The following is a 16,636-nucleotide window of genomic DNA, read 5'->3' as shown; positions in this document are numbered from 1 at the left end:
GGTCATGTATGATTGTCCCCCTGATGGGTCCTGCTTGTGGGTCTTCAGATGGCCGATCTGGGAGCCACATATTTTGTGCAGTATGGGCAGCGGGTGAGTGATGGTTGGATCTTCTTGATGGAAAGTCTCTCCTTTCGAAGTTGCCGCTTGTGCTCTGCGCCACGGCGGAGATCTTCTTTGTACCGCGCTACACCCTCTTGGACAGTTTTTCTCCATGTCGACCTGTCTTTTGTAGTACTTTTTGCGGTAAGTCTTTGGTATCGCTTATTTTTTCCCTCCAGGAGCGAGTTGGCACCATGGCCAGTCCACCTGAGCTGGTGTTGAGTGGTGCTACTGATGTTTGCCTCCTTGGGGAAACTGGTGTTGATGCGCTTGTCTTCCCAGCTGATCCTCTTGATGTTGCGGAGGCCATCTTTGGTGACACCAAGGCTTTAAGATGGCTGCTGTATGTGGTCCATATTGCTGACCCATACAGTAGAATAGGGAGTTGTACTGCTTTGTAGACCAGGATTTTGGTTCTGGCCTGGATGTCGCGATTCTTGAAGACTCGTTTGCTCAGTATTGAGAAAGCTCCACTGGCATGGCTTAGGCGGTGATGTATCTCAGCGTCAATGTCGGCTTTGGAGGAGAGAAGGCTGCCAAAGTAGGGAAAGTGGTCTACATTTTCAAGAGTGGTATTGTCAATTTGTATTGCTGGGGCTGGTGTATTTTTGTTACGCCGTGGTTGGTGGAGGATTTTGGTCGGCCAGACCCAGAAGCTTGTCTACCTTTTGCGGAAGCGTCCAGGATGCACTGAAAGTCCTCTTCCAAGTGGGCAGTGATGGCATTATCGTCTGCATACTGGAGCTCCACAATGGAAGTGTTGGTCATTTTTGCTCTTGGCCTTGAATCTGTTCAGGTTTGCAGTCTGTTCTGTGCAGGATCTGGACTCCCTGAGGCAGATTTGAGCCTGTGAGGTGGAGGATGGCCACAATGAAGATAGAAAACACCTGAAGTGAGCCACTGTTACTGAGCACTAAAGCTGACTTGATATCAAGCATCAATCCCAGTATTATATTACTACTATGTTACTCTATGGTATTGGCTACAAGACTTATACATGATTACTACTATGAGTCCTTATATCACTGAAGACTATTGCAATTTTTCAATGGTTTATCATTTGCCACTGAGCGAATGCATTATTTAACACCAGTGTTCTATTTTAACCATCATCAACACCTATTCAACAGCCGTTCGCTCTATTGGCGCGTTGTTGGCGTCACTGGTCCATTAGCAACCACACACACTCACACACGCACGCAACACTATCATCTGCTGTGGAACACAGAGGATTCATCCCCACATCACCTTCTATTTCTGTTCTGTTTTATATAGTCCCATCAAGGTGTTGGGTGTTTGTGTAATCATCACTCCTCATGCTTGGTCCCCATCCTGCGTCCCTGGATGGCATGGAAATTGTGGATGCACACACACACACACACACACGGATGGACACACAGACACACACACACTGCTAACATGTATAGCGTATGTGATCCAAAGCAACAGCTGTACAGTGGATGCGTTTTAAATGGGACCCTATTCCCTTTATTTATTTATTTCATTTCACCCTTATTTAACTAGGCAAGTCAGTTAAGAACAAATTCTTACTTACAATGACGGCCTACCCTGGTCAAACCCAGACGACGCTGGGCCAATTGTGCGCTGCCCTATGGGACTCCCAATCACGTCATGGTAGTGCACAATGCTATAGTGGACTACTGGGACTTGGTCAAAGTAGTTCACTATGTAGGGAATAGGGTGCAATTTGGGACGCAGATAGTTTGTAATGTGTCTCTAACCCACTCTACAGTACCAGACCCTCTTCTCTACTTCTGCACTGTCCTGTCTGAGCTGACCAGTATCCCAGACAGACTGTTCTGAGCATTCCTTTGTCTCAGAGAGTCAGCGCTGTCCTGTCTGAGCTGACCAGTATCCCAGACAGACTGTTCTGAGCATTCCTTTGTCTCAGAGAGTCAGCGCTGTCCTGTCTGAGCTGACCAGTATCCCAGACAGACTGTTCTGAGCATTCCTTTGTCTCAGAGAGTCAGCGTTGTCCTGTCTGAGCTGACCAGTATCCCAGACAGACTGTTCTGAGCATTCCTTTGTCTCAGAGAGTCAGCGTTGTCTCAGAGAGTGAGCGTTGTCCTGTCTGAGCTGACCAGTATCCCAGACAGACTGTTCTGAGCATTCCTTTGTCTCAGAGAGTGAGCGTTGTCCTGTCTGAGCTGACCAGTATCCCAGACAGACTGTTCTGAGCATTCCTTTGTCTCAGAGAGTCAGCGTTGTCCTGTCTGAGCTGACCAGTATCCCAGACAGACTGTTCTGAGCATTCCTTTGTCTCAGAGAGTCAGAGTTGTCCTGTCTGAGCTGACCAGTAGCCCAGACAGACTGTTCTGAGCATTCCTTTGTCTCAGAGAGTCAGCGTTGTCCTGTCTGTGCTGACCAGTATCCCAGACAGACTGTTCTGAGCATTCCTTTGTCACAGAGAGTCAGCGTTGTCCTGTCTGAGCTGACCAGTATCCCAGACAGACTGTTCTGAGCATTCCTTTGTCTCAGAGAGTCTGTGTATAGATCAGTTAACAGGAAGCTGTGAGCTGATGATGAAGAGGACTGGGTTTACTGGCAATATCATGAGGAATGTCAATAGTGGCATAACTACTGATTCACACTAACACACACGAAATGGCACCCTATACACTATATAGGGCATTGCTATCCTGGGTAAAAAATGGCACCCTATACACTATATAGGGCATTGCTATCCTGGGTAAAAAATGGCATCCTATACACTATATAGGGCATTGCTATCCTGGGTAAAAAATGGCATCCTATACACTATATAGGGCATTGCTATCCTGGGTAAAAAATGGCATCCTATACACTATATAGGGCATTGCTATCCTGGGTAAAAAATGGTGCACTATACAGGCTCCGGTCAAAAGTAGTTCACTATATAGGGAGTAGGCTTCCACTTGGGAAGAAGACTATGTGTCTGACCCTAGTTCACCTCTGACCTCTATCGCCCAAGGCGAACATTATACCAACAGTAGGGAAACATAACTACAGTAGCAGGGAATTCATCCACTGCCCCCTCTCCTGCTATAGTATACTAATCTGTATCCTGTTGACTATTTGGCTTGTTATTTTATGTTTCTGTAGCATCTGCTGGCTCCAACTGGTGCAGCCAGCCAGTCACAGTGGCTTTCTCTAGAGTGGAGATCTGTAATCACCGTAGTGCGACTGGGTCGCCAAGAAGTGGCAGACTGACTCCATTCTGTGCCCCCTCCACTGCCTGTTGGCCTAGTGCTGGAATTTGACGGGGGTTTGTTATGTCAGGGTCAGACCTAACAACCCAACTCACAACTGAAGGGTTATCTCAACCTGACCTGAACTGACCGAACCGGACAGATTGACAAGGTAGATAATTCAATTTAGGGGCTCCAGGTCGTTATTGTAAAAGAGAACGTGTTCTCAATGACTAAATAAAGGCAGCAAAAATGTGACTGCTTACATCATTTGGAGTTGCCATAACATGGTCTAGTGGTGCATAGTGGCGTAATGATATAAGTGGGGGAAAATGTCATGCTATTTGTGTGTTTTGAATGTAAAAGTATATTCCTGTCTGTGTGCTTTTGACTGCGGTTTTAACAATTCCCAGGTTTTCCAGTAATCCCAGTTGGAAGATTCACGGAGTCAGGAGGAAATAAGCAGGGTATTCGGGAAAGTTCTCAGAATATTGAGGTGTTGTGTTCTATCGTTCCGATAGAGCTCAGTGTTGGAACTCCCAGAGTCAACTGGAGACAGGCTTCTCTTCCCCACTGTGTTTAGAGGGATCAGATCATTGTTGAGTTAGAACCTGGTTCCCACAGAACTGCTGTAATGTTTATTCAGTCCCTATCACTCTCTCTCTCTCTCTCTCTCTCTCTGTCTATCTCTCTCTCTCTATATATGTGTATATATATCTATATCTATATATATATCTATATATACACACACACTGAGTGTACAAAACATAAAGAACACAGTTCCCACAGTTGTATCAAGTTGGCTGGATGATGGTGGACCGTTCTTGATACACACAGGAAACTGTTGAGCCTGGAAAACCCCAGCATCATTGCAGTTCTTGACACAAACCGGTGTGCCTGGCACCTACTACCATACCCCGTTCAAGGGCACTTACATTTTTGTCTTGCCCATTCACACTCTGAATGGCACACACATAATCCATGTCTCAGCTGTCTCAAGGCTTAAAAATCCTTATTCAACCTGTCTCCTACCCTTCATAAACACGGATTGAAGTGGATTGAACAAGTGAATTCAATAAGGGATCAAAGCTTTCACCTGGATTCACCTGGTCAGTCTACGTCATGTTCATAATGTTTTGTACATCTCTCTCTCTCTCTCTCTCTCTCTTTATCTATCTTACAATTCCTTGTTTGTTCTGAAAATGTAGGAAATACGGGTGTGCAACATCATTACTCCAATAAAATGAAATGTAACTCAACTCTCTCTCCAGGCCCACTCTGACTATGACCCATCATAACCTGACTGGAGGCTGTAATGTGAACTGTGGCTGTAAGATCCATGAGTATGCCCCGGTGTGTGGCTCTGACAGCATCACCTACTTTAACCCCTGCCTGGCTGGGTGCAGCATGGTGAGCAACGGCAGCACTGGGGTAAGTACACACTCGACTGACCAGGCAACACCTGTACACACGTGTGTATGTGAAGAGTAGGCTTGTCTGAACGCACAATGGTGCTTCAGTGAAAGGTGTGCTGGTTTCCTAGCAGCAATAGAACAGTTGTTCAGAACTGTTTCATGACTTAATCCCAGCTGTCTCCTGAAGACTATTCAGGATTCAAAATGCATCTTATTCCCAATAACCCTGGTTACCAAAAGAAACAAAAAAAAGGAAAACGAGTCTGTACGGTATTCAGTAAAAGATGTACAGTACTTTTAAGCTCTGTGAGAGTTGATTTGGGAGTAAACCTGAAAAGATGATCTAATATGTTATGCTAGCCCATTGTAAGCCATTTAGCCGCAGCCTACAATAACATTGAGTCCTCTTCCCCACTCGCCCCTTCTCTGAGAGGTAAACCCTGGGCAGGAAGACCCATCCTAAAAACAATATCAGACGGGATATCACAGGGAAATGCCTAGGGGCGAGTTACAAATTGCACCCTATTTCCTATACAGTGCCTTACTCTTTACCAGTGTTCATGGGTCACACACACCCCTAGATTATTTAGGCACTGGCCTTAGAGAGAATGCGTGTTTGGCTGAGCACACAATGCACCCACAGTGCAGAAGTCTCACCACATAGCTACAGTACAGTATAACATCCCAAGGTGCCTTTGATGTAGCCTAGGGAGCAGGGATGGGTTTGATTACCAGTGAGAGTTGAATGTTTCTGCTGCATTAAGGGTTCTAGGAGATGGAATACAATGTCCCACTGGCAAGTTTCCCAGAAAGAGTGTGTGTGTGCAAGTTAACTTTGCCCTTTCCTGCAAACCACATAAACTGTGTCTGAGTGTCTGAGTGTCTGAGTGTCTGAGTGTCTGAGTGTCTGAGTGTCTGTGTGTGTGTGTGTGTGTGTGTGTGTGTGTGTGTGTGTGTGTGTGTGTGTGTGTGTGTGTGTGTGTGTGTGTGTGTGTGCGTGTGTGTGTGTGTGTGTGTGTGTGTGTGTGCGTGCGTATCCCACTCTCCCTGAGAGTAGAGTCACGGCCAGGTGTGTGTGTGTATACTGTGTCATTATTGTTTCTCAACACTTCTACATGAATGTGGATGCCACCATGATTACGGATAATCGCGAATGAATCGTGAATAAAGATTAGCAAGAAGGTTATAAATGCACAATGATCATACCCATAAAACATGCTAACCTCCTACCATTATCAATAACGGGAGAGGTTAGCATTTTGGGGGGAGATATTCTATTCTTATTTACAATAAAGGCAACTTAAAAATGACACAATACATTATTTACCATTCATTTATATCGGGCACAACATAATCCAAAACACAATCTAAACAAACTGCAAAGGCATCCAACAAGCTTGACGTAGTCATTAGCTATGTTTCCATTAACTTGTCCAGTGATTTGTTTGGTAACGACATTGAGAAAGTTCACCTAGAAGACAAATGTGACGTGATAACATCATGTGCCCCGCCCGTCGTACCTTCAAAATGATTCTGCAATAGAAGTTATTTGAAATACACGTTCCCTCATTTGTTGCAATGAAGAACCTTTGACAAAAGACAAATCCAGCCGTCGAACATATCAAAATGTATTCAATCTTTAGAAAATGTCTCCTACATCTGCAAGTCCCAAAAAATGTCGCTTTTGTGGAAAAAAACCTGGGTGGTGGAAAGCTGTCTACTGTGTGCCGGGATGAGGAGACCAAATACTACTCTTTTGACTAAAAGTAATACACTGATTTTGTCCAAATACACCTTGAAGTGAGGGGACTAGATACGTAAAGCGCTTTTCAATTCTAAACGGTAAAACAGATATGTCTGAAACAATCATTAAAAGTGACATTCTGTACTGGCGCCTCATATGAAAGATTTGGTCACAAATCCAAGACGCTGGACTATAGAGATGTAGCTTCACTGTCCAAATACATACTGTGGGGAGTGTATATGTATCTCCTCCACCAACAGATCAGGAACTACACAGAGTGTACGTGTGTCCAGAGCCGACAGGTCATCAGCCCTCCCGCTGGTGGTCAAGGCAACCAACTGCAGCTGGTCATCGTTAAGACCTACCTGAACGAGAACGGCTTCGCGGTGTCGGGGAAGTGTGACCGCACCTGTAACACCCTCATCCCCTTCCTCATCTTCCTCTTCATCGTCACACTCATCACCGCCTGCGCTCAGCCCTCCGCTATCATAGTCACTCTCAGGTAGGAGGACTGTGGCCACTCAAACTCTTGAAAACTCCTTGCCATGCAAATGAATGATTTATGAATGCTGCATATCGCTACGAAGTAAAGTGTTTCCCAGCTTCCTTCCCTTGAACCCTTTCCTTCATGAACACTGATCTAACTGACATAGGAATTCAATTCCGGTGTTGAATATAGTAATGTGTGAAAAGTGCAGAATTATGTGCAGTCGGCATTAACGCGTTGAGAAGGTTTTATCTATCATAGGTCAGATTGCTAACACTCTCTGAAATTCTTGCTATTAACAGATTAAAGGAGCCCAGCTCCAGTTTAAACAAGATTGCAAAATGTTAGATTTACAGGGCTTTGACTCCAATACTTTCTACAGTTGTGTCAAGTTGCCTGGGTGTCATTTGGGTGGTGGACCATTCTTGATGAACACAGGAAACTGTTGAGCGTCAAAACCACAGCAGTGTTGCAGTTCTTGACACAAACCGGTGTGCCTGGCACCTACTACCGTACCCCGTTCAAAGGCACATATTTTGTCTAGCCCATTAGCCCTTTGAATGGCACACAAACCATGTCTCAAGACCTGTCGCCTCGCCTTCATCTACACTGATTGAAGTGAATTTAACAAGTCACATTAATAAGGGATCATAGCTTTCACCTGGATACACCTATAAAAACACTAACATATACACTGAGTATACAAAACGTTAAGCACACCTGCTCTTTCCGTGACATAGAATGGAAAGAGCAGGTGTTCTTAATGGTTTGTGTACTCAGTGTATATGTTAGTGTTTTTATAAGGAAGTGTATGCACTTTATATTTGAGTGTGTTCCTCTGTAATCCATTCTCACTCTCCGTCCATCTGTCTCTGTCCATCACTCCTCAGGTCTGTGGATGAACAGGAGAGACCATTCGCTCTGGGGATGCAATTTGTCCTGTTAAGAACTCTGGGTAAGTTTCTGCGTAGAGATCCTATCATTCATATTATGTGATTCTATATGTAGTTCTATGAGTTACTGGGTACTTTTACAGGCACAGTGAGCTTGTAGTGTTCCCACATCACTCAACCAACCAGTGGAGGCTGTTGAGGGGAGGACGGCTCATAGTAATTTTGGTCTGGAACGGAATGTATGGTATGGTATCAAACACATGAAAAACATGTTTGATGTTCCATTCCTTAGATTTAAAATTCCACCAGCCACCACTGAAGTCAAGTATTTGAAAAGGTCTTTCATGACTGGTCTGAAACAGCCTGTAGGGTTGTAGGGTAAAACTAGAACACGATTCTGACCAAAAGTATTATCATTTTGTTTTTATATTCTATTCTTTTTTTTTAATCGTTTCGATTTTTATTTGAAATTCAGTTTAGTTTCAGTTTGTTTTCAGACCTGATTTACTCATTTTTATTTAGTTTGAGTTTTATAAAAACATTTCTATTTCATTTTATATGATTTCATTTCAGGTTTACTGACAGAAAGTAGTGTATTTCTTCAATGTTAGCCAGTGATAGGTAGTGATAGTGATGCACAAGCCATGGCTATTTTAAACATCTGAATCTGGCAGGTAAATGCTGCCAGGACATGATTAGATTACTTGTTGGTTATCACTGCATTGTCGGAACTAGAAGCACAAGCATTTCGCTACACTCACATTAACATCTGCTAACCATGTGTATGTGACAAATAAAATTTGATTTGATTTGGAAAAGCTTGAAAACTCTGAATAAAAAGCTTGAAAACCCCATTAGATTTTTGCCCTAAAGTTTAGGATAAGAACTGAACATAATTCATGACGGCTTTTATTTTATTTGGTTTTGGAGTCAAAGGTAAGAGTTTCAGTATAGTTTTAGTTTTTCAAACAGGCTTATTAATTATATTATTTCAGTTTATGAAAGTGTTTATGATTAGTTTTCATTTAAGTTTTTGTTTACTATAATAACCTTGCTTCTGACCTTCTCACTGCTGGTATGTGAATAGAACTCTCATATTTCAACACCCTGAAAAGGTGTGTGCCTCATGTGTGTGTGTGTAACTTCATTCACAGTACGATGCAGTATGTCACCTATAATACTGTCAGAATCAGTACCACCATTCGACCCAGAAGGAATGCGTTAGATCTAGGTGTTTAGTCCAGGGTTGGTTTGTGTGAACTTCAGACTCTGCTTATCTGAAATATTTGGCTCATGCACTATTGCTCTGGGATGACATTACTCCTAGGTACAGATCTAGGATTAGCTTCCCGCCGCCAATCCTAACATTAACCATTAGTGGGGGAAATGCTCCATTTACCCAAAATCTGCATCTAGGGCCGACTCATCTCAGCTCAGTAGTGGATATGGCGCCACTCAGTGGTGGCATATCAGTACTGCACAGACAACAGCTGCGTTGACTTTTCTCATGTTTATCGTCAGCATAGTATAGCCCATGCAGATCATATAGGCTAGTTTCTATGGGGTAGCTTACATTAGTCTAGAATGACTAGTGGTTATTCCTAAACTGGTTTTCACTGTAAGACCCAGCTAAAGACTTCTTCTAAACATTCAATTACATGTTTCCGGCTGCAGTCTAGCACTTAGAAGCACACAAACCTTAAAAGGGATCAGTCACAACCAACAGTATTTTGCAAACACTAGTTTGGGCAGCATAGCTGAATGGCAGATGGCATTGTCTCTCACTCTGTTCACTCCCCAGCGGTGTACATACTTCAACACCACGTGTATGCTGTGTTATAACTGTTTAGAACTTGTGTTCTAACTGTTCCTCTCCTCTCTCTTCCGCCAGCATATATTCCTACTCCCATCTATTTTGGGGCGGTGATCGACACCACCTGTATGCTGTGGCAGCAGGACTGTGGCGTCCACGGCTCCTGCTGGGAGTACGACGTCACTTCCTTCCGCTTCGTCTACTTCGGCCTGGCCGCCAGCCTCAAGTTCATTGGCTTCATCTTCATCTTCCTCACCTGGTACTCCATCAAGCACAAGGAGGAGCAGGCGGAGCGCTGGCACCAGCGACTACCCCCGTTGGGCACTGTCTCGGACCTCATCTGCCACGTGGGAGGCCAGAAGAGCCACGCCCGAACCCGCTCCTGCCCGGTGTTCATCCCGCCTTGCGACCACCCTCCCGTGGCACTCCTTCTCAACCGGGGTCACAGCACCATCACCCTTGTTAACAGAGCAATAAACCCGCCCCTCCCTCTCTGCTGATGCCACACACAGTAGCTCCGCCCACATATGAGAGCAGGAAGTAAACAGACCACACCTCTTCCTCTTTAGGTCACACCTCTACCTGTTCCTCCCCGGGGGTTGTGACACGTGCCTTCCTGTTCCTGTCTCCACCCTGTTTCTAAAATATACACCAATCAGGCGGTGGGGGCGGTGATTTCCATGGCTCTGATTGACAGGCAGAGAGACCAATAGACTGATAGTGACAGAGGGCATTTGTGGTATTAAAGAGCTGGCCACAGTTATATGGGCGTGTTACAGAGCTGTCTGTCTCTGCTGTGCACATCATTAGCTGCAGAGTGGAGTCTGGTGGGAGGAGCTATAGGACAGGTTCATTGTAATGGCTGAAATGGAATTAATGGAATGGAGTCAAACAAGTGGTTTCCATTGATACCATTCCAGCCATTACAATGAGCCCATCCTACAGCTCCTCCCACTAGCGACACAGCATGTACAGAAGTTAACACACAACTGTTTGGGATCAATTCGAATTGAAGGCAGTCAATTCAGGAAGCAAACTGAATCGATAGTCAATGACTTCTCAAACTGAAAAGAAGCTATTTATGTAAAGTTTTCAATTTAGGAATTTTAAATTCGAATCACTTCCTGAATTGACTCCAACACTGATACATTTCATAAATCAAAATGTTTGTGTATCAACATGATCACATGGTGCTACTGTACTGTAAAATGGGCTGGGCATTAGTATATTCTAATATTATTCTTCTCAGAAGGGACATGTGGGTACTACATTACCCATGATGCCTCATCACAGTTGCAGCGTTTCTCTCAAGCACAACATACTAACAAACCTGTTCTATTCTATGCAATGTCCTGTGTACTCCCATACAGACAGACATACACCTCTTTGTACTGTATTGACTTACTGTACCCCTCTCTGTGCTTGCATCTCAAATGGCACCCTATTCCCTATATAGTGCACTATTTTTGACCAGGGTCCATAGGGCTCTGGTCAATTGTAGTGCATTATACCGGGATTAGGGTGCCTTCTGGGACACAGGCTATCACCCATTCAATCACATTATACCACAGCTGAGCATATCCAGCTAATATTGAATGTGGTTAGCAGCAACATTAAACAGTACTATTTAGGAGGGGATTATATCGACTTAAAACTCAGTCATACATGAGACATTTGTCCAGTTCTGTCTGTCCTTGTGACCGTCTGTTTAAACTCTTGGTCCAGAACAGAGAATGGGCCACCCATTTTTTTGACTCTTCAGCCCCCTTTGAAACAGTAACTCAGGCTGTGTGGGCCTATCATTGGTTGCTGGCTAGCTGATTAATGCTAATAGCTACAAGGGTAACCTGCTAGCCAACTAGCTTGCTTATATCCAATGGCTAGTTAGTAGCTAATGCTAATAGCTACCAGGCTAACCGGCTAGCTAGCTAATATCCAAGGGCCAGATACTGGCTAATGCTAATAGCTACCAGTCTAACCGGCTAACTAGCCTATATCAAAGATTATGGATATAGTGACAAGATACATGTCTCTCCATCCTAACAACCGGAGTCATTGTCCACAAAGCAGCACGACTGGCTGTCTAGCTCCCAGCTATTCTTTCTTTGGATATGTGGATACATTTCATTATTGTAATCCTGAATATTCGATGAAGGTTGTTGACGTGAACCGATATATTCAATGGGCAGAGATGCTATGCTTACTAGCCTCATGCCATGAATATGCATAGCCATCTTGAGACAAGTCCTCATATGAAGTGTTTTCTCTCAAAGTTGCCGGGATGTCATGTGTCCTAGTTATATCAGTATACTCGTAACAACGTAAGCATTACAACACTTTTATTAGATCAAGTAAACCTCATGTAGCAAATAAGCCATAAACAAAATGTATTGACCAAATTCGATACTCTTATTAACCTCCGTACCAAGCAAGGCTTGGTGGGTGAAACAACGAACAAACGAGGGAGACATATTTCCCCTCGAGTTGGGCCTCTCTCTTCCTCTCTGCCTATATCCAAAGACGAGTTACTAACGAACTGTCCACCTAGTCAGGAGTGGTGGTCTGCACCATAGATAGTTAGTCTGTGTGGAGTTAGTCTTCATTAGGACTTTAACTTTACTCCAGGGCAATGGGGAACACAAACACAGTTTTGTATTTAGGTGGTCTTTGCTGGAAGGGAAAACTCAGTCATAATCCTCATCCAAAAGAATATGACATAAGATAACTAAAAGCTATCATTTTAACTGCAAATATCTACAAAATGTTTTGTTTTTTACTTGTTTGAAAAAGTATTGAATTTGTTTTGAATTTAATTTCCCTTTATATGTTAAAGGGGTAATTCGGGATTTTGGCAATCTACTTCCCCAAAGTCAGATGAACTTGTGGATACCATTTTGATGAAGGAAGTTAGAAGTAGTTTCGTGAGCCAATGCTAACTAGTGTTAGCGCAATGACTGGAAGTGTATGGGTATCTACTAGCATGAACCCAGCCCATTTACAAACTGACTCTACACTAGGTCCAATATTGCTTAATTTCAGCATTGTTGTATTGACAGTTAGGCATTTAAGAAGTAATGTAGCAAGGAATAAATCAACAAAGCCCATTATATCAACAGATAAGTCATAATAACAAGAAACAGTATAACTGATATTTTTTTTATCATTCAGTTCAGGCGTGAATGGGACCCACCCTCTGCTGGACATAAACATGAATTGCAGCCCATGAAAAAGACAGTGAGCGGTCTACCCTTTACCAAGGTTTCCCAGAAATTCCAGTAAGAAGATTTCCGGAATCATGAGGGAATAAGCATGAAATCCATCATCCTCACGGAATTTTTGGAAAACCTGTGAAAGTTACTGGAATTTTGCAACCCTACACAGACCTACTACTAATACTGTTCTTGTAAAACTGGACTGCTGTTGTGAATTTACTACTTGTTTTTGTTTCCTAGGACACTTTTTAAGAACATAAACCATTATGAACAGCAACTACAGTATTTATACCTTGTTTGGCATGAGGCATGCCTCATATCCATTATATATTTGCGCTTTTAAAACCGGTTTCCAAAGAACAGCGGATTTATCTGATGCAGTGGTAAAGTTTTATGAATTAGGCTGGGATTCAATCCCGATCGGGCTTTGTCCACAATGCATGTTTTAAAGGCAATGTTCCCGCGTGCGAGGAGACCACAGTCACAGTAAAGGCTGCATATGTTGGCTCAAACGGAAGTTACTTCAAATGCCACATTGTCCAAAGGCTGCGATGGGATTAAATCCCAGCCTAAATGTCTTTGTCCTCAAGTTATGTAAGAGACTGCTGTGTGTCTATGATGATACTTGGCTGAAAAACGCCAACGTATGGTTTCTTATTAGTATGATCATGAATTAGTAGCTAACTGTTCCCAAACTATTATCATGTAAATATTTAAAGATATAAAATAAACGTATTATAGAGCTTAAACTTAGTTAGAAGTAGGTATTTATGAACTAACCCTAACCATTGTAGACAACATGATAAAACGACTTAAAAATACAAAAACAAGGAAACCGTATATTTGCTTCTCTGTGCCTGAATGACCTACAGTATTTTACATAGGAACGACCTGTTACATTGAATTTGGGGGATTGGGGAGTGGGTTGTATTTTGCAATATGTTTTTTTGTTGATGGGTCCATTTGAATTGGTTGGTGTTGAAGCCCTCTCTTTGGCTCCATCCAAAACGACTTAGTTTGCATCTCAAATGGCACCCTACTCCCTTTATAGTGCACATAGGGGTCTGGTAGTGCATAGGGTGCAATTGCAGATGTAGCCTTAGCCTTCTCGCAACACTTCTCAAAGGTAGACTGTAGACTTGCTTTCCATCTCTTTCTCTCCTTTCTCTCGCTCTCTTTCTTTTGATCAGTATTTCTTCAGAATGTGTTTTCATTATTTCATGGACTGACAGTGTACTCCGACAGTGTATTTCATCCCAAATGGCACCCTATTCCCTATATAGTGCACTACTACCCATAGGGCTCTCTGGTCAAAAGTAGTGCACTATATAGGGAATATGCTGCTATTTGGGATGCAAACTGGAGGTCTGCAGCCCTTGATTTGTGTTCCTCAGGAGCAGAAGTCGAAACCATATTTGTGGACACTTGGGCTCCATACTTGTGAACATTAGAACATTTTCTCAGTCTCAAAATGCGCATCAGCCAATTCAAATCGGTGACATAGTTGCACCTTGTAAAATGCTATATGTTAGCTGTTCCCATTACATAATCTGGCACATTTAGCCATATGCTAACCAGGCGGCAGTGATTATTTCCTGTAAGAAATTCCACATCAGCCTATCAAGATCTTAGACTTTATATCCATCAACCAATGACATTTCTTAAAATAGGTCGACTTGGCCACCAGATGTATATTTTAAACTTCCAAATTAAAGGTTTACTTTTATTCCACTTGATCTGTCACAATTGTAGTGTGCCAATATTTCATGACAATGAATCCTTGACTAGGCTACTAAAATTCAAGAGGCACATTTTTGCTCATCCATTTCACACACGTTCATGTGCTTTTACGTTAAAAAGATAAAGGTCTATAAAACGTTCATTAAGTTTATCGTACATCGTTAGCGTATGCCACTAAGGTGATGTGAATCTTCGGAGTACAGTAACCGTGGGTTAGAGGCCCCCCCATCTCATGAAGCTCATGAAGGGGGAAAAAAGAAAATGACCAGAAGCCAGACTTACAACACTGACCTATCCGTCCAGTTGAAATGTTGCATGTATTTTAGTAACTTTAATTAGCAGATGGTGCCGTTTGAGTCATGTTAAAGATGCTCTCATGGAAAAGTGGCCCACTACGTTAGCATTTGTATTTGGCTGATGCAGAATTTGTTAACGGCATGATCACTGCCACCTGGTCAGGTTAGCATAGGGCTAAATGTGCCAGGTTATCTAATAGGAACTTCCAAAGTAATGTTTTATCACGTGCAACTACGTCAACGATTTTAATTGGCTGATGCACATTTTGAGACAGAGAAACTCTGACCTTAAACTAATGGAACCTTGGTTTACAAATGCCTTGAAAACTTGATATTTATCATTAAAAAACTGTAAAAAGGAGATTTGGGTCTGGTTTATGTTTATATGCAATCAGTATAGCAGATCAAGCACTTCCATAATGTGGTAGGTTGTGTCTAGGATTTTTCACTTTTTATCCCAGATTTTCTAGAAATCATGGTTGGAGGATACTGGATACTTATTCTGTCCTGATTCTGGGAATATTCCAACTGGGATTTCTGGCAAACCTAAGTTACAGGAGTGTGGGAGGATGGATGGATTCATGAATGTATGAAGAAATGGTCATTAAATAAGCTGAAATGTCACTAACATATTTGACACGTTTATTTCTAAACAGCTTCTTGGCTTTCCTGAACCCAGAATTGTTGCAACACGTCTACACACAGAATAAGGAAAGGAGGAATATACTGCTTCAGTAACAATTGTTGATCTAAGAATCAATGAATGTTGCTTTTAGGTGGAAGCAACATTGAACCAAAACGCAACCATCAGTAGAAGATGTAAGAATGAGTTGTGATGACACGGGCCAATGCAAACATACCCAATGATATGTAATGTGAGTGGTGTGGATTAAATCCTATGATTCTGTGCTTATTGCATATAGAATATACAGTATAGTCTAACAGACAGTATCATAAATGATGCATAGATCACCTCATAGTAGTAATGTCATATGCTATTCAAGCAATGGAGGAAAAGATTAGGGCTGGCATCTCAAATGGCACCCTATATAGTGTAGTGCACTACTTTTGACCAGGGCCCATGTTGCTCTGGTCAAAAGTGAAGGCACTTTAAAGTGAATAGGGTGCCATTTGGGACATACTTAGGTTTTGGCTTTGTGGTCGTTGTCTCTTTTTGAGATGTAACTTGGGGATGATTATGTGCATCCTTGACTATCAATGCAATAGGGAATACTGGTCTAAGTTCATTTGTGATTAATATCTGAAGTTTTAATTTAGTTAGGTGATGATGATGGCTGAGTGTAGAACAAAAAGTTACTGTAGCTAGAAGAGTAACATAACATAGTGAACTAAGTTAAATAATTACAACTCACAAAATTATGTTAGCAATGTTCATTGCTAACTTTAAAAAAAAAACTGAACTCAGTGTTGCACTTGCAGTAGCAAGTAGCCATGAAACCAATTCACCCTTTAAATGAATTCACTGTGTTAAAAATGAAATACCAATGATCAGTGTTAAGCTTTGAGATGCCATTGGAGTTACAGTGAATACGTGTTTCCAAACCACAAACATTTAAACTAAAGGCAACGGTCAGTACAAGGGAAAAGCTAAATAAATGTTCAAAGTGCAATTATGGGCAAACTATTGTGATCATCTGATTTGTCAGTGGTTATATTTCTGATGGGACTGCATTGTGATAATTGGTCGAGAGATGACTGAGGCCGGGATTCAAGCCTTTCCTCCTT

General features: G+C 42.5%; 1 protein-coding gene across 1 annotated transcript in view; it reads left to right on the top strand.

Moving 5' to 3' along the window:
* The window catches only part of LOC124039707 (solute carrier organic anion transporter family member 5A1), a 104,164-nt gene extending 88,911 nt beyond the window's left edge, over positions 1-15,253 (top strand). Inside the window, exons 6-9 of the mRNA XM_046355959.1 lie at positions 4,562-4,721; positions 6,710-6,951; positions 7,827-7,891; positions 9,721-15,253. Coding sequence (XP_046211915.1) covers positions 4,562-4,721; positions 6,710-6,951; positions 7,827-7,891; positions 9,721-10,142 — 889 coding nt within the window. The 3' untranslated portion in view covers positions 10,143-15,253. The remainder of the gene's footprint in view (positions 1-4,561; positions 4,722-6,709; positions 6,952-7,826; positions 7,892-9,720) is intronic.
* The last annotated feature ends 1,383 nt before the right edge of the window (positions 15,254-16,636 follow it).

The sequence above is a fragment of the Oncorhynchus gorbuscha genome, linkage group LG07 (genome assembly GCF_021184085.1).
Source record: "Oncorhynchus gorbuscha isolate QuinsamMale2020 ecotype Even-year linkage group LG07, OgorEven_v1.0, whole genome shotgun sequence".
NCBI classification, from domain to species: Eukaryota; Metazoa; Chordata; class Actinopteri; order Salmoniformes; family Salmonidae; genus Oncorhynchus; species Oncorhynchus gorbuscha.
Note: the sequence above shows the minus strand (reverse complement) of the source record. Positions and strands in the feature narration are given on the sequence as shown.